The 21,505-nt window shown below is 39.4% G+C and overlaps 1 protein-coding gene across 11 annotated transcripts in view; it reads left to right on the forward strand.

Moving 5' to 3' along the window:
• The window catches only part of sm (smooth), a 625,429-nt gene that overhangs the window by 179,333 nt on the left and 424,591 nt on the right, over positions 1-21,505 (forward strand). Inside the window, exon 1 of one of the 11 annotated variants that reach the window (XM_067772014.1) lies at positions 5,682-6,064. The exons of the other annotated variants lie outside the window; for them this stretch is intronic. Within the exon in view, the coding sequence (XP_067628115.1) occupies positions 5,996-6,064 (69 nt within the window). The 5' untranslated portion in view covers positions 5,682-5,995. Of the gene's footprint in view, positions 1-5,681; positions 6,065-21,505 lie in introns of those variants that run through there. 11 annotated transcript variants of the gene reach the window in all.

The raw sequence follows: 21,505 nt of genomic DNA on the forward strand, positions 1-21,505 counted from the left end.
CGTCATACAAACACATTCCAGGGTTACCCTAAGTTCATTTTCCTACATGGTGATTTTCCCTTATTTTGTCTCCAAAGCTCTCAGCTGAGTATGTAATGTTCGGTTACACCCGAACTTAGTCTTCCTTACTTGTTTTCTTTCAAAAAATTTTGTTTCGCTTTGTTTTTCTCTTTACGCTCTCTATAATTTAGCACTTTCTTAAGTTTGTTGTAAATATTTTATTGTATATGAAGAGTTCATCTCCAATTGCATTCAAGCGAAACAAAAGATGTTCATGGTTTATTGTGGCGAAGAAAAAAAAAACTAAAATGTAAACAAATATTTTATGTTGATTTCGGATAAATAAGCCACTCACACATTAGCATTGTTTTGATAATAAATATTTGTTATAAAGAATATTTAGGCACAACTTTTTTATATCAGCACATGGAAGTAGTGTTATGAGCAACCACAAATCTAGTGATATATGGGCGAGGTAAAAAAAAACAGGTGGCAATCAATGATAGTAGAAAAGCAAATAAAACAAAAACAAGCATGAAATTCTTGTTGGTTAATCAAATGGCATGCTTCTGTCGCGGTGGTAAACTTGTTTGTACAACTCATTTCGACATTCCGTCGAAAAAATTTTCTCAAAATATTGACAAAACTTTTAAGACCCTTTTAAAGGATTGACGGACTTTGATAAAATTTTGAAGGGAATGGAACAATCGTATATTCTGGCCCATTTTGAGACTAATTCTGCACCGATTCGTGAACATCTCGGCATGATTTCAGAATTATTTCGAAGCTATATCGGAACCAATGCGGAACAATTTCAGAATCGCTTTCAAAATATTTTAGGTATCATTTCGGGTTAACTTCAGAGACCACTTTGGCAAAGTTACAAGCAATTTTTCCAAAAACAATCCCAGAGTTATCCTGACATTGTTTCAAATGAGGTACTGAAATAGTCTAATAACTATTAAGGACTGGTTCAAAAAGTGCTGCAAATTAAAAAATATTTATAAGTGCTAACAGCTAAGATGTATATTGGAACGAGTTTCCGTCATCCCTTGTCATATTTGGTTTCGAAACAAACCGGTTTCTGCGTAGTGCCATCGTCAGTGTCGATTTTCGGAGATGACGGGAAATCGTTCCAATATATGTACATCATTTATCCACCCTGTCGGAAAATCAACAAAATAAAATAAGTCAGCTAACAGTTACTTTGTTTGACCTTTGGATTTTATAACCATAGAAATACATATTTACATCAATGAGGGGTAAAGAATTTTACCAAATTAATCGTTGCTATCCGTATGACCGAACTTTTCTGGAGCGACCCTATATCAAGTTTTGTTTAACGGTTTCGTGCCCTTTTGTGCGCCCTCTGCGCCACATTCTTTTTACTTCTGTAACGGTTTTCGAAGGTTTTCCTATTTTCAAAAGTTTCGCTTTCATCAGAGCACAATATCGCTCAATTTGCCGCAACTCAAGCACGTTGGGTGGATTCAAGTGTTTCCTAACATAATTTATATTGTTATCTTCGAACCACCTTTGGGTGACACGAGCGTGATCTGGTGGCGCCAAGTCTGGCCAAAATATAGTTGGAACATTATGAGGACGTATGAAGAGCAGAAGACGTTTTGGAAGACACTCTTTCTTGCAAATTTCTGCGTTGAAGGTTCCCATGTTGCTGTTGTTGTAGCGATAGCGACACTCTCCGAAGGCCCTGGGAAATGTTATCGATGTTGAAGGTCCTTTGCCGGGTTCCCATGGAAAACCAGAACCTTTCTGCCAAACTTTTCTATGTGGATGGCCCTTTCCAAACTAGCAATCTCCTCGCCAGACTGCAAGCTGTAAAATTGGGTACCTGGAAACGTTTTCAGGTCCATTTTCAAAAACGTTTCGTCGCCCATAATCATACAAAAACTGGTCTTTGCCAATTTGCTCTCACAGACCTTAAGTGCATGGAAAATGCATTTTTTCACCTAGTTTTGGAACTTTTTTCTTTTTGTACGTTTTGTGTGACTTGCTCATGTTTCGCTTTGGCTATTTTGATTATATTTCTAATTGACATGTATCGGTTTTTCCTAATTAGGGAGAAAATATTTTTCTCCAACTGGACGACTGCTGAGTTTTTTCGGCCGCTTCTTGGATTGTTCTTCTCTGAGTCACCTTCCTTCAAGAGCAAAATCGTTCGTCAGCCAATGTCATAGAATGATCATGTGAGTTTCGCCAAATTATTGTAACTAACATAGGCGGCTGTCGTTGTGTGGTGATAGCGTGCTTCGCCTACAACACCGAAGATCGTGGGTTCAACTCCCGGTCAAAGCAACATCGAACATTTAGAAAAAGCGGGGTCGCTCCTCGGCAGAGATTTGACAAACATTCCGAGTGTATTTCTTCCATGAAAAGCTTCTCAGTGAAAATTCATCTGCCTTGCAGATGTCCGCCAATTTGTAGGAAAAATTAGTAAAGGAGCACGACGTAAATTGGAAGAGAAGAGAAGTTTGGCCTAAACTCTCTGCGGAAGTTATCGCGCGTTGCATTTATTTTATTTATTTATTTAACATTGGGTTTATTCTGCAAATGTAGATACATTTTTTACGCAGCTCTTTTTCGTTCCTATTCATTTTTTCGCTATTGAAGAATTGACTTCAGAAGCCCATATATTTTTAAAAATGTCATGAAACACCTACTCAGAAATAGCTTTTTCAAAGCGTACTATGCCATATCGAAAAAACTTATTGGGAGTTCTAAATTTGCGAAACTTTCTGTACCAGTCCTTGATCTTGAGGTGATCTTGTCAATGTTCTGAAATTATTCCTAATCAGTCACAAAATATTTTTGAAATGATTTCAAAATGTACCCGAAATATTGCTTTAACTGTTTCCAAATGTTTCCAAAACAGTCTTATAGAGATTCTGAAGTTTTCCCGCAATGATACCTGAAATTACCACTGCGTGAGCCTGAAATTGTTCCAAATTAGTCCCGAAATAGTCTCGAAATCATACTGAAGTGATCCTGTAACTGTCCCGATATAGTTCCAGTGGTATTGCAATACTTCTTGCAAAATAGAAAATGCGATTCAGCTGAGCTTGAACAGGCGAAGTTCTCCCGTGCTCAAATCTCTCTAACGTTTCTAACGGAATGAAATTTGCATTAGTTCTCTATTCATTGAGCGTATATTGCTCATACTTGTTTGACGTGGCACTTTAGAAGTTAGCAAACTCAAAAATACCATTAAGTAGTAGCTTGAGTACTTTTTAATGAGTTGTAAAGGAGGGGGGGGGGGGGGGGGGGGGGGGGGCGTGTGAATTTGAAAAAAAAAAAAAATAAGGGCCTATCACGAAATAGTTTTAAATTTCGCAGTAGAAAGGGCAGCTGTAAGAGACACAAATCTATCCATGATAAAAACCTTCGGATCTACCCATATAACTTTGAATTTTGCTAGAATCTTCCAACCGAAACTTCTGGGTATAGAGAGGGCCTGTACGATCCTGTCGGAGGGCTCGGTGGTGGGTCGCGAGATGTGCATTTACTCAGACAGCCAAGCAGCGCTCACGGCGCTAAACTCCGCCATCACTTCGTCTAAAGCCGTCAGCAGCTGCAAGAGGTCGCTTCAAGCCGCAGCTAACTTCACAAACCTAACCCTTATATGGGTATCTGGTCACAAGAGCATCGATGACAGCGTTAAGGCAGACAAACTTGCAAGGGTAGGAGCACTGCTGGAGGCTGCGGAGGCGGTCGAGATGCAACGTTGACTTACATCGATCAAAAGAAACATACTTAGCAGATTCAAGGAGTTAGCAGCCTCCAACTGGTACTCCTCGGACACCTGCAAGATAACCAAGCAAATCTGGCCGAATTACGACAGTAAGAGAACAGAGCACCTTCTAAATAGGTCAAGAAAAGAATGTCCAACTCGAGCACACACTAGGTTTCTAACTATGGGCTGTTATGTGTTGCTTATGTTTGCCTTTTTGAGTCCACAGAAGGGCTCTGGATATTGGCTGACAGATCATTAATGACCTAAATGCATTTATCCTTTAGCTTGGCTGTCTTACATGATATGAGGGTACTATTCGAGGATAAGCCTATACGTAGATATTCTCTACCGCAAGCCGCATGGATTTCTGCTTCAGAAATAGTGGGGTAGCATCCCATTGGTATCAATTTCTTCAAGTTCGGCCCATAGATACCAGCTTCCGTCATCAAGTTTTGGTCCATCCGCGAAGCAGCCCTTTAAATCAGGGCCAGTATATAGATTCCCTATTTCCCAAAGAATTCTATCCACAATGGACATCTCCAATTTCCGTGAGATTCTGAGTCAAATGGGCTTTTACATCGCGTAATTGCAAAGTGAGATTTTATTTGAATTGCCTCCTTACTTTTATATGCCCTGTCATGTTGACAATCCTTAGCTCAAAAATATTTTGAAGTCTAAGTGCAGCAAGTGTTGCCTCTTTCTCTATGAGAATAGGAAAAGGCGGTGTTTCCACTAAGGCACTAAGTGCATCAACTGGGGACGTTCTCATAGCACTCGTTCTGCCAAACCAAACTAACGCCTGTTTAACGCTGCTCTGGTTTAAGTACCCACATTCGCCTGTAAAATGCTCGAGAATTGTCCAATTGGTACAGATATTTTTGTTTTAGGTCCGAATATTCCTGCTCCAACGCCCTCTGGTGTTTTCGCGCCATCTGCGTCCCATACCAGTGTATGCTCCATGTGGAGATCCTCAACACTAGAGGTGTTCCTTGTAGTCTTTTTTGCTAATTCTATTTTAAATCTCTTCAAATGTTAGGATATTGACAATGTCGTCTTTTGGATATTGGGTTAGTGGGTATTGCTCCGTCAGTATATCTATGTGGCGGGACTGAATTACCCTGCTTCTCCGGTGCCTTCCTTTGTTATATTTGACAAGATGCGCCGTGCTGTTTTTCTACTTCTTTGTGTAGTGAGGTCAGCTCGAGCAGCACCTCCATCGCAAACGCATGCCAAACGTTGCTCGAGATGCCCAGGCAACCGCTTCATACACACTATGATAGGTCGCATATCATGGCGTACATCCATTGTAGGAACTTGGAGCTGCATCTTGATGTCTTACCACAGATGCGTCTGCACACCTGATCTTACACTTATAGAATTCTGGACCTTTTTAAAAGCTTGCGTTTTCGAAAAGCAGTCGATATTCCACTCAGCGGTGGATATTATGATGAGTGATGTTCACTAAAAACACTGAAAGTCAAAGACAAAATATATTTATAAAATACGCATCGATCTGTGATCTGCGATCTGCATACGAAAAAAGGGTAAAGAGTAGCAAAAATTAATTTTTTCGTGCAAAAAAAATTTGAACAATCAAGCACATGTGCACAGCCAAAAGCAACATACATACCACGAATTCCCTTCTCCCTTAGCTGCATAGAGCTTCAAGTCAAACCAAAAACAGGATTTGAGCGGACAAGAAAGGCACACACAAAAAACCACAATGACCAAAATGTTTATACATTTTCAGTACAATGTAAACACGACATTACCCTCTTGCAAAATTTATTGTATGTGAAATGCATGAATATGCGCATAACGGTATCTCAATGACGTTTGTTGCCATTTGTGGTAATTGTTGTTATTCCGCTTCTACATGACGTTCGCCAAGGGACGACGAGCTCAGTCAGTTCTTTCACTGAAACTGCAATTGACTTGTCTCGTACGAAAAGGCAACTTTGTAGCTTTTATTTGATTCACAACTTTTTTTGTTGTTGTTTTTCTTCTGCTTTCCAAATAATTTTGTGAATTTTGCGGATTTTTTTTTGGCGGTGCGGGTTTGCTTTGTGTTAATGTGACCGCTGGCGGTTTCATGGGAAGACGAACTCAGTAACAGTGTGGTGGTTTTGAAAAAAAAAAAACAAAAAAATTACAAATAAAATTTAAAAGTGAGAAAAGAAGAAGGAAAACAATAAAAAAATTTTTTTTAAATTTAAGTAATAGAAAGGCGCATATCATCATCACATGCAACAAATGGAAAGCAACGAAATATTTTGGTTTACCTACAACACCAGCGATAACGCAACCACAAATGTAAGCAAACAAATTTGTTTTTGTTAGTAATAAAAAAAAAAATTTTAAACCAAAAAAAGTGATGCCAAATTTTACACGCTAAAAAGTCGTAAAAACGCATGAGGGAAGGCAGGTAAAAAAAAACAAAATAAAAATAGGGAGGCTAAGTAAATGTGTAAGAAGAAGCATGTGAAATGCATGGGAGTGGCCATAGTACGAAAGGGTGAGGGGTGAGATGTGAAAAAATAGTGAAATAAAGTGGCTTAACGTGAAAGTAACATGAAAATTTATGTGAGCTTCTCTAACGAATCCCATACAAGCTGCGCTTTGGGGTTCTTCTTAGCAATGCACAGTGGGCATTTTTTACAATTCTTTTTTTTTTTTAGAATGAAATTAATAAAATGATTATAAAATTTTTGTATGAAAATGTTCAATATAAGCCGGATCCGACCATTTCGTATTTTCCAAGTATCTATCCCGATATCTGTGCCTCTTAGCGGAATATTTGTCTTTTAAATAGCATTATCATCACAGAGTTCTAAATATATGTATGTAGCTCAAAGTCTCTAGCTTACCTTACATCGGTATCGAAAGGTTAGATTAGGTTGAATTGGCTGACCGAGGGCACACATAGGCCAATGACAATTAGGCCTTGTCTAGCTTACCTTAAATTAAAATCCAAAGGTTAGATTAGGTTGAAGTCGTTGCTCGAGGGCACGAACTTACTTAATTGGCGCTTAACGGTTTAAACGATTATGGCCGTCCAACAATGCGCGCCAGTCGCTCCTTCGCTCCGCCAACCGGCGCAAATTGGTCACACCAAGGGAGTTTAAATCGTTTTCCACCTGGTCCTTCCAGCGGAGTGGGGCCGCCCTCTACCTCTGCTTCCATAGGCGGGTTCCGATAGAAACACTTTCTTGGCCGGAGCGTCAACTTTCATTCACATAACATGGCCTAGCCAGCGCAGCCGCTGCCATTTAATTCGCTGGACTATGTTGATGTCTACGTATAGCTTATACAGCTCGAGGGCACACACGCCAGTGACAATTAGGCCTTCTCTATCTTACCTTACATTAGAATCGAAATGTTAGGTTAGGCTGAAGTGACTGCTCGAGAGCACACATATGTACGTAAGCCTTATGCCCCGTTGTGATACCACGAAATGACACCATTACCTCTAATCTTCGAACTATTCTGATACCCTGATTAAGTTACCAAGTTCTTGTTGTCATACTTCACGAACTAGCTCAGATTATATAGAAAGGGAGCTCCCAGGAAGCGCTATCTTCCGCCAATTAGCGCCGGCCAGTTGCAGATAAGGTGAAACACCAATGTTTCCTCTCCATCCCCCTGAAACTCCTGCAGTAACGTCGATAAGGCGTTCTTAACTGTTCTGCATACCTACCTGTAAGACAGCGCCTAGTTAGATTTTATCCGTACTTAGAGTGTAAACATGACGGTATCTTTTGGAATCCCATTTTGACCAGATTTGCTTAGGTATCCAACACCCCAGTGTTAGTAGCCATCTCTCGTCTGCTTGTCTATAAAGGTGCTCTTTTAGCATTAGCTTGCATGTGGCAAGGAGCATACCTAAGCGTTCTTTGTCAGAAAAAATCTGCGTGGTGGTACTCTGCCTAGTTGCTTCTTCTGCAATGCAGTTTCTCTCGATATACGTGTGCATCGGGACCCATGTGAGGTCTACACAGTTCTATTTGGAGACATCGGCTACAGTTTAGTGTTAGTTCAGAACTGAACGAGTAAGAGCCAAGAGATATTATATCCGCCTTGCTTTCGCTGCAAATAAAGATTTCCTTGTAGAAAGTGTGGCCCCTATTCTAACTGCGGTTACATATGCCTAGAAACACTACAGTGATCGGGTAGCCTGTATGGCTAGTAAGAGATTATCAAGATTGGGAATTTTCAGATGTTGTTTCTCATAAAATAATGAAATAGAACGAGTAAGTCCTATCTTCGGCTGATATCCAGCCATGAATCATGATCAATAACCACTTTTATTAACCAGGGTGGCTACTCCATAGATTTTCTGCTCCAGATCCCCAAATATTTTGCAAGGGCCTTATTAAGTAACTCAATTCGGACGAAATTTGTTTCGAATTTGATGAAAAATGTATGTGCCTTGACAGCTTTCGCATTTGTAGCCTTGTATTGTGGACTCTTTCTATGTTTTCTAGGATTTTAGTATGTCCAGATCTTTCTTCTATTCAAGGCAGCATTGAATTTGGTCTCAGTACGTCGGGCCTGTAGTTCGAACAGCTGGTTATTATTTCTTCCCTAAAATGCACTGAAGACGGCGCAACTTTTTAAATTGACACACAAAAAAAAAACGAATTTCTCTAGAGCGACAAAGAACATGAGGCTGTTTCGAAGCCTCAAGTACTCGATTTGTATATGTGTATTTTCTCTTCTATTCGGCACAGAGATTACACTGAATATGGCCGAATTGATTAAACTTATGCAATTTGGACTGCAGATACTGCTGATCGAAATAGCAGAGTCTTAAATAAACACGAGGAATATTTTTAACGCGCCGCATTTGCTTGAAAAGATACCTGTCCAGTTTGATTTTGCGCCAAATATTTTCAGCATATCCCACTGTACAGAGCTTCAGCGTAGTTTGTATTTGATTGTTTTTTAACAAATTCTTTGTTTTTTGTTATACATATATTCATGTTTGCTTGATTTTAAATTTTTTAATGTGTGCATTGTTGTTGTACTTCCTCACAAGACTTCATCACCAGACCCATTAATATTCCTCCCCTATATGCGCGTCTTGTTATGATGCTCTGTGTGTTTTTGAATTCGCGCTTTTGCTCCTTTACTTTTACCGATTTCGGTGCAATGACTTTTATTTGAAATTTCGTATACAAGTTTTTATATTTTCGCTTGTTTTTTCCAGTTTTTTTGTGTATTTTTATTATTTTTATTTCAGCGAATTCATTGCCTTACCTTTTCTGGATATGTTTGACCTACTTTTTCGTCAAACGTGCGTCGTCAATGGCATAACCTCGAATGCAGCTCGTACATTGAGTAAGAAAAAAAACAACAACAACAAAAAACATGTGCTAAAAAAACAAGAATTGCTAATTCAAAGACTTAACAGCGCTTGAGCTCCGGTTTATTGAACATTTGTATTGTAGCCTCGCAGTTGTTGTTTTTGATCTTTGCTGTGCTGCTTCGTAATTTTTATGCAATTATTCCGGAAAACGAGTTTCTCACTCTGTCAGATCTGATCTTTTTTCGGCATTTTTGAACTGTACAACGGTGTTTTATTTTTATTTTTTTTTTTTTGTTTCGCTTCAAAATCAATTCTCATGTTTTTCAATATTGTGTTTTTCCTTCTTATTTTCTATACAGTCTTATAAAGTTAGCGTTTCTTCGTTTATCATATACGACTAACTTAGGTTAGGTTAAACTGGTCGGTCCGTGAGAAATTCACATAGACTGTATGAGTCCGTAGTGTTACCAGAAGTTTGTTTAACGACCAAAATGAAAAACCCTATCAAAAACCACGACCTAGATATGTTATAAAATAACTTCGTCCTCTTGGCAAATACTAGAAACTTTCTAGGACCTATACCACTTGCTGCTTCTAGATCTAACAGCTGTATCACTCCTAATTAGCTGGAGTCTTAGCCTGGCAAGCGCAGCGCAAGAACACAAAACATACTCGATCGTTTCCTCCTCCAACCTACACTTTCTGCAGCTGCTATCACTGAACAAGCCTAATTTAAATGCACGTGACGCCAGAAGCCAGTGCCCAGTCAGATAACCTTTCATGAGTCTACAGTCCTCTTTTTTTAATGATACGAGTAACTTTGTTAGTTCGCGCCTTCCCCGCTTGGTCAATCATCTGAAACACTCGCCTTCTCTTAATCTCGGAAAGTCTACGGAGCAAGAGATTGAGGGATGCGCCATTTTTAGTTAGTTTATCTGATTTTTCAATCCATAAATAGTTTACGATTTTTGTTCAACAATCTTTGTAGTCCAAATGTGAGAACGCATTTTATTCGGGTATAAGGGATCCAACTACAATAAGGTTAATGAGGCCTGAATGACGAGATACTGATTGGCCTGGAATCCTTAGGTGATACATGAGTGATTCTGGCGGCCTGGGGAGCCTAAACATGTTTCAAGTTACTAAAACTCTCCTTAACCTATACAATACTCTGGCGTTCCAGCTGGGGGAGCCTTTGCTTCTAGCACATCTTGTATAGGAGGAACCAATTTCTTTAAAAAAATTTGTTTAATAAATCCAATCCGTTACTAGCCTGCGGAAAATTGGACGAGCTCAAAACTAGTGCAGGGACAGACCATTTGCTCGCGAGTCAGCTGTGTACGTCTTGACTCGCCGTCAAAAACAAAATCGTCCGAGCGACTATCTAATACTAAAATATTATCTCTAAAACATCGAAACTGACTCTTGAATCTGAGTCGCTGTCTGTAGACCCTATTACACGACGATGTATTTCGCTGTAGCAAATGTCTCTCAGTGCAAAGAACCTTCATTTTAGCTAGTGTTCAACTGGCTCAGTTTCGAACGATTCTTGTTCGAAGTGTCTTTTAACTACCACTTTGGGAACCGGTGTAGTACTAGTTGTTGTTGTGTTAACAGTGCTTCGCCCCATGCAATGGGTACGACCACTCACAAATTTTCATCGTACCGCTCTAACGGGAGTCCTAGGAAACTGTCAGTTTCAACAGGGGCGAACCATAGGGAGATTGGTGTTAGAGATGCAGGTTCCACATTACAATTGAAAAGATGGTTGGTGTCATGTGGAGACACATCGTATACAGGACATACATTACGTATGTCGGGGTTGATTCTATAAAAAAAAAGAGTTTAACCTGTTACAGTATCCAGAACGAAGTTGGGCGGATTGACTCATGTATCCCTTGGTATGTGTGCTTTCTCCTTCTGCAAGATTACGATATTATATATTGATAACAGAGTTTACAGGGCGCGTCGTGAAAAAAGCGTTTACCGATACTGTGTGGATTTTGTTAAGGGCCTCCCTACGCTTGTCTGGATCAAACGGCTGTGTTGGCAGGTGCCGGATCTCATTATAGTGCTTATGGAGATGTCCCCTTAACCCCCATGGAGTCGGGACTATGCTAAGCAAGTCATATCTTAGTTTTTTTTCGCGATTTCCTCATTTGATAATTGTTCTACTGATTTCGTTATCTTTTCAGGAACTCCATAAGAATCTTAGCAAAAAATGTTAATTACCTGCTAATTACTTTCACTTTCACACCCATAAGAAGAAATACACCTCGCCTTATCGCTACTTCTGGGTTTACCATAATTTTATTGCTTTTTTCATTTTAATTTATCATTGCCCTGATAACGCACAAAGCTGCTGGTTTTTATGACTCATACATTTGTTTGTATGTAGATTGAGAAATACCCGCCCATTGTTTGCCCAGTTATTGTTGTCACAGTGTGTTGTTGGCCTACGCTTTTCAGAAGGTGCGAACGAACTGACACTTTTGCTGACGACGATCTTTGCACTGTGACGGGCGCCAGTCAACATTCAGCAGCCGCTAGATCTCTAGATACCTTAACACCGTCAAACTCAGGCCCGCGCGCCTCCACTTGGCCCCAGTTGTGCTAGGTCTCTCGGTAAATATGCCGTAAAATTATTGTAATAAGCGAATTGTAAATTAAAACATCATTGTTAAATAACCCCTTTTGCCGCTGCTCATATTCATTGCTCATTGGTTGTTCTAGGTTGCTGGCGTACTGGGTGACGCGTTTTTTACGTTTTCTTGTGTATGCAAGAGTAATTAAACATGCGAGAAAGTGTGAAAAACATGCAGAAAAAAAAAAAAAAACAAAAGATGCATACAAGCCTTTATTTTTTATATATTTTTGAATTTTTATTTATATTTTTTTTACAGCAAAGAAATTTAAATGCAATTGTATGGAAAAATGTCTCACAAACAAAACTGGGGGACGCCTGCTTTTTTAGCTTAAACAATACAAGAAGGAAACGAAATGGCGCTTTCGCTACAGCAGCGAACCCACAACCATCGTCATTTTAAATTATGAGCCATGTGTGCTTAGTAAATTTATTATTTATTCCCTTTTCTCAGCTGAGTTGAGTGACATTTGTTGTTCATTTCGTTGACACCTTTTCATTCCTGTTGTTTTGTTTCTTTATACACAAACAATGCCGTTATTTAGCGTAATATTCATAGACAGGAATGGGCAGAGGACGATCAGATGAGCTGATAACGTAAACGCTAAGACAAATACAAGGCGATGTCTCTAGGTTACCAAAACCTATTTGAGCTAATATAGGCCTTTTATAAAAAAAAAATCAGATACCGCATTTTTGTATGAAAAATGGCACTGAAGATAGCCCACCACCGAAACAAGTTTCTTCCCTAATCAAACTTTGCTATCTGAATCTGAAGTCTTTGAGAGTGTCCTCCTTGATAAAGGCCTTTCTTGGCTTGAAACAATAAAGATACTGAGAATTTTTTCCATTTTTGTACCAAAAATAGCACTGAAGATGGAACAACCCCTTAACCGTTTTGTCACCAAACCACATTTTTCATTCTTAATATGACATACATCAGAGAGCCTTTTTCAGTAAAGTTATGTCCTAGCTTGAAACAGTGAAGGTATTATGTGGAATACAGGGGCGGGATCACCAAACGATAAACCAGTTTCCCCGATTTAGTCTACTAATTTTTCACACATTGTGATATGGATGGCAATAGAACGGTTAAAGATTCTTGGAAATGATTCAACTTTCTTGGGCCCAAATACATCAGATGGGGCTTAACTTCACCTTAACACGCTTGAAAAATATTGAATGAGGCAACCGAAAGCTCCATTTAACCTCCTAAAAGACAACCGCATCTCCTACTCACACAGACGAAATATTTCAGTCAGGGAAAGCAAATCAAACCGGAGTTTAGCCGATAAACGAAAAACTTACAAATTGCGCCATCTGTCGGCAACTTCTACCAGCGCACACAATTCACAAAAAATTTTGAATATAAAGATATTGCATGCGCGAACTTCGGTGGAAAGCAGCGGAGCGTAACAAAATTCTAGTAGGTCACTTTCACCACACCAAAAACTTTAACACAATTCTTAACATAATTTAAGCACAGAAATACACTGATTGGAGTTTTAGTGAGTAAAAGTTAAAATTCTGAACACTTTAGCTGAATAAAAAGTGTACCAATAATTATTAAATAACAAATACAGACAGTGGTAGTTTAACAAATTCTGCTGTGGTAAGTGGTGAATGTGACCTACTAGAATTTTGTGAAGCTTGCCTCACACGATTTTTCGTCTATGCAATGTCTCTATATTATATCGTTTCTGCAATTCATCGCTTGTCTCTTTGCACACAATGCAGTCGCGATGCTCTACAACAGTCGCTCTAATATTTGCACAATTCAGTTGCCCAATAAGGAAGTACGCGTTGCCTAATAAAGCGCATGTGGTATACGCGCGCCTTTGGTCGCCTACAAGCGCGTGCTTGTTCTTCGTTATCATAGCGTGTTGATGATGACAACGACCGCGATCTTTGCTGAAAAGCACTTCTTCTGTGCCAACAACACATTCACTATTTACGCTCGATATGCCTTACGCGCGGTCGGGGATGTATGCAAATATGAACGCCCCAAAGCGCCTTGGCTGCTCTATCCGAAACAACTATTTGGTGAGTAAATAGTTAAAAGCGCGCGCGGTCTTTTTTATGTTGTTGTCGTCGTTTTTTTCTCCCTGTGGTGCAAATAATCAAGCAGTAGCTGTAAAAATGAAGGTAAAAAGCTGATGCTTTACGTGCGGGTTTTTTTTATTCGACGCGTATCACAAACGTCGCTAGTCAGTCAGTCTGTGCCATTTGGTTTTTGCTCTCACACCGTTTGTTTGGATTTTCGCTTCATCACATTATTTGCTGTAAACGCGCGCGTGTCCGCCCGTTGTGAGAACTTAAATTTGCGTTTTGTGATTAGCACATTTGTGTTGACTGCGCTCTACAATTTACATAGGGTCTAAAAGGTTACGTTTGAAGCGAGATAAAGTTACGCTTTGCTAATAGAGGCATTAGTGCGCAGCTAGACGGGTATATTTTATTTTCGTTTGGTTTTGGTTAGCGCGCCCGCATTGTTAATAATGTCGCTTGTAGTTTTCCGCTGTCACTTTGCGCTAAAATTGCTACAAACTTTGTGTCCACGCTTAGATCGTCATCACTGTAGTCCTCAGCGCGTTGTTTGCCGTACATCATCACCACCGCAGCGGTTTTACGATTGCGATTAGCATTGCCAATGAAGCTGAACTATTTTCAAAGCGCTGAGCGTTTTTTTTTTGTTTTAATTTTAGTTTACCTTTGTACAATTTTCTTCTCTTATTTTCATTCACTTCGGTTTTCACACGGCAAGGCAGCAATCGTTCTTTCGCTGTGCTTGTTTGTGGATTTTTGCTTTGCCGTTTTGCATTAATTTACTCCTCTTTTAGTATTTTTTTACATGCTTTGCTTAAGGCCATTATTTTCTCGTCGTTTTTTAGGGTCGCTTGACATGTTAATTCCCTTGGATTTTGCTTTCATGTTTGCTGATGTTGAAGGATTGTGTTGCGGCCGTGGCCAAGGTCTCTGTGGTCCGCAGAGGGCGCGGCACAAATAGTTGAGCTTTTTGTTTGGATATTTACCTCGTTGTTTGAAGTCAACCAATTTTAAACTAATTTGGTGCAAAGTTGATACTATTTGTAAATGCAAGAATTGTTTTTGTTGGAAGAAGAAAGAATAAGAAGAAAAAAGATTTGAATTTTTTGTCAAGGTTTCTTTGCCGGTTAATATCTCTATATTTTTACGGATAGCTGAACAAGTTTTGCTAGATTTTCGTGAAACTGAATAGTAGCGGACAAATATGCCATTAATCGAGTACAACAAAGTTCATGTTCGCGTGGAAAACTAGCATAATTCGTTATTTGCGTGCAGAGGCATATGAAATCAGTATCAAAGTGCTTTAAACTCATTCTGTTTGAGCGGGCGTATAGAAATTTCTTGAACAGCGACCTCACATTCCCAACGCGGTGCTTCAGATGTGGGGTGTGTGGTTGAGCATCAAGTTTTGCAAGCAATACAAAGTCTGTGAAGCACTTCGCCATGAGGCCTTCAGAAAGCTGGGTTTTTAGTCTTGACTACTTTAACATCACAATCATCTGCATAGTCGAAGCGGAGCAAACTTCCAACGTTAGTGGCTACCACATGATCCAATAATCGTCAGAACAAAATGGTCGCTGCTGGCCGTAGAATTTTCACAAGCAACTTGCAACGAATATATACAGCACACAGTACCCTATCTCCCTTTTCCTTTAGTGGCTCCAGCACACTTATACTGGGACCTACTAATCTACATATAGTTCCAGCAGTCTTACCTGTGAGCTTTTCATCTTGCAAAGCTCTCACTCATGGTAAGCTATTGTAACGAATTTTGGGGAGTTCCGATTATTTTGCACCTTCTGCTATCTTTCGTATCACTGAACTGTCGAATAAATAACTCCAATATTCAGTATTGCAATATGGTTTTTATTTAGTCGACTTTGGGAGTAGTACACGTATTTCACAAAAGCGCATTTAAATCAAATTGAGAACTGCTTCCTCAGCTTGCTCTGCTTTCAAAATCTCGGTTTTCTCGTTCACCCATTTCTCCTAAGGTCTAGTAATTTCTCATGCTTGGCTACCAGCTATATATATGTATATTTGTAGTATATGTTTTTCTACTAGCCATATGCGTGTGTATGTGTGAGTAACTACTCCGGCTGATGACTACATGTGTGTGTGTGAGATATTTCTTCGTTGCCTTGTACATAAGTGTCGCTGCTTGCTGTGTTTTGTTGTTGCAATGATTTACTAACAGCACAGTGATGTCAACATTCGCCACACTATTTATTTTTCTCGTGTAATACCAGCTGAAGTTTTTTAATTTTATCTTCAGTTCGCATTGAATGGGGTTTCCGAACGAAAAATGGCATTGAAGATAGCACAACACCGAAGCCGGTTTGTCTCCAAATCAAATATACATAAATTATCCACCCTGTCGTTATGTCAACTAAATTAAATGGATTGGTTTTCCTAACATCATCCACGCTATTGTGCTCCCCATAATCGGCAAGCCAGCTGGCATAGTTTTCGCGTAAGATATCTGTTATCAGGCATTAAGTTCTTCCTGTAGAACAAGCTTTTTCTCTTAAGGAGTACTCAGCTTTCGTTACGAGAGAGCTGCGCTTCTTAACACTAAGGCCTAAAACTTTATCACCCTGTTTCCACTTTTAAAATAATTCTAAGATATTTAATTTAATAGTTTTAAGATATTTACTAGACTTAGCTTCTTGAAAACTTTTTGTTTAAATTCTTGCTTGCTTGTATCCCTATTTATGTTTGCTTTTTCCTTTCCACAAATATGCACTCAATCCGGAGTGATTCATCTATGTGACGCGCCAATTAAAGGTTGCTGCCAAAACTTTCTAAACATTCGCTTATCGGGATGGAACGCCAGAAAGAAAAAAAAAACTGCAAAAAATTCTGACATGCGCTTGCAAGCAAGCTTCTACCACATTCTTTAACAATGAGAAGGCATAAAATAATTTTTGTTGTTCTAGTCACAAAACGCGCGTTCACAGTACCATACAAGACGTTAGCGCAAACTTAAAGGAAGTGACTGAATGCTATAAAAAGCAGCCATTTGATCATCGGATATCGCATCCAACCTTACACTATCAATCTCCAGTTTGGTTGCTCTCATGATCACACGTTTTCCTCTATTTTTTAGAGTCGAAGTCTACTCAACACCAAACCTGTCAAAAGTCTCTGTTAAATTATTGGTTCTAAATTACTTAGTGCTCGCTATTCTGTTTATCGGTTCTATGCGATGGTGCCCTTACCAGGTAATAAATCTAGTAAGAAAGTTTTCGCGGTGGCCGTGGTGTGATGGTAGCGTGCTCCGCCATCCTCACCGAAGATCCTGGGTTGACGCCCCGGGAAAAGCAACATCAACATTTTACATCAAATTTTTTCCATCAGAAGAAAAATTTTCTAAGCGGGTTCGCCCTTCGACATCCGTATTTCCCACCCTTACTCCCGCCAAGTATTCCGTTGGGAGGTGGTTGAACGCTAAGATCTACGTCTGTTGGGGTCAAGTTGCTTTACGTTAGTACAATGACGTTTAGTTCGCAGGAGATAGAGTCAATATACTTGTATGCTAATTTAAACCTCCCGTTGCTTTTTGTCTGATACGTAATTTAGTAGTAACATAGTAACGAAAGAGAGAAGAAAAATATTAACAATCGAGAGGTAGAAAGTTCCTACATGCTTAAAGTAGAGTATATATCAGTGGTCGACAAAAATTCAAATGTAAGTGTATTAGTGAGAACGAGAGCAGGAGGATCCCATTAGGAAATTAAATTTAAAATTACAACATGTAGGGGATGCATTTATACCAAACATTTTGGAAAATTTCATTTTTGATTCAGAAATAGTATGAAATTGTCAACTACAGATGGCAACCTTGCTAATGCGTAAGAACAAAATCGAACAGGACTAACGGATGAATACAAAAGGGAGTCGAATCGTGCAACCGTAGCAAGCGGACGTAAAATTAAAGTTTATTTTCTTTCTTATAAATTTCGATGTTAAATTACAAGTATATTTCTTTAACTAATTTCATTAAACAATTAGTATTAAATTTTTAAATACGTGTGTGATTTATTCGGCTATTCGACAAATTATTCTCAAGTTCCTCAAATATCGCAAAAATTGAGGCGATCGCTCGCTACTAATACATTTGCCGCAACCGGGGAAATACAAAATGTTAAAAAAATATGTAGCTAACTTAAAAAACAAAAACAAAAAGACAAAGATACATTCATTTCAATTTTTTTAATTATTTCACAAATTTTTTTAAACATTCTATAGTAGTTTTTTGCAGTGTAGAAGCTAAATTTTTTTTGGCTCAATAACTTAAAAAACTCATATTTTATTGAAAAGTTATTTAATATAACATACCCAAAAAGGTAAAACCCAAATCTAAACATGTTTTGAAGATGAGCTACATATGGAAAGGCCGTCATGCCAGTTGCGTTTCCCCATCGTAATATTTCTCACAGGGTACCTTAACATTTTTGCGGCAGCGGTGCGCAGTGTTTATTCGTTGCTGTCTCGCTAAGGACTGACGATAGATAGTAAGAATATGTGTGAAGCAAATCGGGCTCAATTGAGCTATGGCTATGGTTTTTGTTGCTTTTACTATATATTTCAGCCTTTTCCCAAGTGTATCACTCTGACGCAGATGTTAGTGCGATTGAAAAGGCCTTGTCTACAATCCGTGCTTATTTCAGTCCCCTCCACATTTGAAGTCTGTTTGGCACTCACAAAACTGAGCTATTTAATGCTCGCTACTGCGTAGTCTGCGTCTAGAAATATAGCATCGAGAACACTCAAAAAATACATGATATTCATCTTCTGTTGGTTAGCCTCCACAGTAGTTGTTGTTGTAGCGATAAGGACACTCCCCGAAGGCCCCCAAGGCCCGAAGGCCACGGGGAGTGTTACCGATGTTGATGGTCCTTTGCCGTATGCACATCCGGTACGTTCCGGCAACAAGCACCATAAATGTAGTATCCATCTCGGGAACGATTTGTTATAACCACATAAAACCTTCTAGGCCATACCGCCCTCCCACCCCATAGATCCATCAGGAGTTTGGTGTCGCCAGAGCCTCGGTTGTTAATGAAACAGGACTCGCCATGGGTAGGTGAGTTGACAATTGCCTTGAATCAATTTGGTATTTTAGTCGTCTCCTATGACAGGTATACCTACCGCCGGTATATTCTAAGCCCCATAACCCGCTGGGGTCCTCCACAGTGGTCACATATGTTATTGAGCTCGTACTTTAACCGGTGAAGGTATTCCTTGAAATATTATGTACAGCGTCCCGTTGTTAAGGTATTCTATCTGTGCTGCCAGTTCTGCACGCTGCTCTTTCGTGCTACTGCGAGTGAATTTTCAATTCTGATCAAATATAGCTGCTTCTTTTGCCAATATGTCTTTACGACATATTCCTGCTATGAACAGTGATGCATCATGTGATACAGTTTTAAGAGTGCTACAGACGCGTAGCGCACACAGGCGTTATATTGACTTTATCCCGCAGAAATATGATTGGAATACGTGGCATTGAATTTTGATTTCATCTCAGGCAGCACGTGGCCTTTTAATATCTCAGTGACGTGTCTAGGCGGTAGCGCTACCAACTGGGGGTACTGTGTTAATGCATTTGCGCCGCACAGCGCTCATAAAGCTTAATAACTTACGCGCACTTCAAAACGCGATGATAATGAAGAAGCGCGGTGCGCGCATTTTATTAACTGATTGTATAACATGGGTTTTGCTAAGACGTACAAATCCAGAGACATGCACATATAACATCTTGCTGAATGTGTAAAAATAACCCAAGTTAATACTTAAAAAAAAAACTAAACAATATATACTAAGAGTGCTAATGGCAGTATGCGTGCTTCTTATTCGGTGGTTGGTACTAGTAATGTGAAGCTATAAGTACAAGCAACTAGCGCGCCGGTTGCCGATTGCGCGTTGTACGCGGACAATAAAATACATTCTCACCAACTCTAGTGTCAACGACATGCACAAAGCGCAACATTTTCATTTTTGTCAACCATTGCCAAAATATCAGACAATTACGTACTTCTTTTGTACTATAGCGCGCGTTTGCTTTAAACACTGATACAAGCAATTTTCTTATTTAATTTTTTTTTGCCATACACTACCGTTTCGTGTTGCTTAACGCATCGCTCAACTTTTCGAGTTACTTAATTATATTTCGAGTTGTTCGACAAAAAGTGCCTCTGCTATTTTTAGTTTTTTTTTTTTGTAAACGTATGACGATAATAGCTCTGAGGCGTCTGCGGTTTTAGCTGCAAGTGGAGCGCGTTTACAGCAAAGAAGGCGGTGCGTTGCATGTGCAATGTGCATGATGTGACGCGTTTAAAGAAATTTATGTAAATTTGATGAGTTTGAGAAAAACATAGACGCTTGCTTAAGTATTTAAGTAGTAATAAAACATTTAAAATTGGAAAATTTCAGTCACCGTGGACTTGTTTCTGGAAGTAGGTGTAGTAGAGGCGTGAGGTTGAATTACTTACTCTTTATTGCCACTAAAGATATTAAACAACTAAAGTTATTGCGCGTTTAGGAAGCGATGAAGTTGTTTGATGAAGCTGTAAATAATATTACAAATAACCGGAAATTTTTATTGTATAGAATTTCTGAATGAATATTTTTTACTCGTCCGAAAGATTTTTCCTTCTTCATATTTGTTGTTGTTTTTGTAGCGATTAAGACACTGTCTGTAGGTTTTTGGGAGTGTTATCTTTTTTGATAGTCCTTTGTCGGATATACTTAGATCCGGTACGTTCCGATAACAAGCATCATTAAGGTACAAGCCCGACTATCTCGGGAACGATTTAATATGACCATCAATTGAACCTTGTATGCCGTTCCGCCCTCCTCCCCTTAGTTTCATGAGGGGCTTGATGTAGCCAGAACCCCACCTGTTTAAAAACAGGATTCACCACGAGTAGGTGAGGCTTACAACTAAATAAATAGTGCTGGCAACACCTTAAAGGATCACGCTACACAACCCCTATAATCATTTGAGTATTTTAGTCTCCTCTTATGACAGGCGTACCTTCATGTTTATTCGTAAATGTCAGTACAAAATTGGGAAATATTGAAATACCTTTGCGTAGCTTCACGCGCAGCTAGAGGCTTGAAATTTGGAATATACTTCAGGACGCGATGACAATGCAACAAGAGTGAAACAAACTTTCGCTAGGTGACGCGGCGATCGTGATATTTAGTTTTTAGATGGGGCAGAGGTCGAAATCAGCAAATCCATACGGAGCAGGTGTAGTTTTGAGATCGAATATCGACTTGACTCAAAAGGCTGCAAGCTCGACTTTTAGATATTGAGCGATTCATGAGGCAAGACATAGTACTTTTGTTTCATACAGGGAGCCGACCTTGAGCTCCTCAGTATTAAAAAAATATACAAGAAAAGGCATATAGACTTTTGATGCACTGCTTGATTGCAAAGACTACCTGAGGTAAGAGATGGGAAATTAGGTCTTATACAGTGCACTCTATGGTTTCTTGTCGTACCAGAGGTTTGTACAAGTTTGTGTGCCTATTAAAAGATGGGCCGATCCCATCTATCCCTTCTCCACAAATACACTTGAAGTCATATTAAACGACGAAAAGCGACTTCATCGTCAAACTCCGAGAAAGCCCCAGCAGCTCTAGGCGGTACGCAGTGCTGCTTTGGAAGTGCACAATAATCCAACGAATAAAAATGATGAATAATATACCTGAAAAGTTTCGCCAGCTAAGTCGTTGAACGATC

The sequence above is a fragment of the Eurosta solidaginis genome, chromosome 3, assembly GCF_040869045.1.
Source record: "Eurosta solidaginis isolate ZX-2024a chromosome 3, ASM4086904v1, whole genome shotgun sequence".
Lineage (NCBI taxonomy): Eukaryota > Metazoa > Arthropoda > Insecta > Diptera > Tephritidae > Eurosta > Eurosta solidaginis.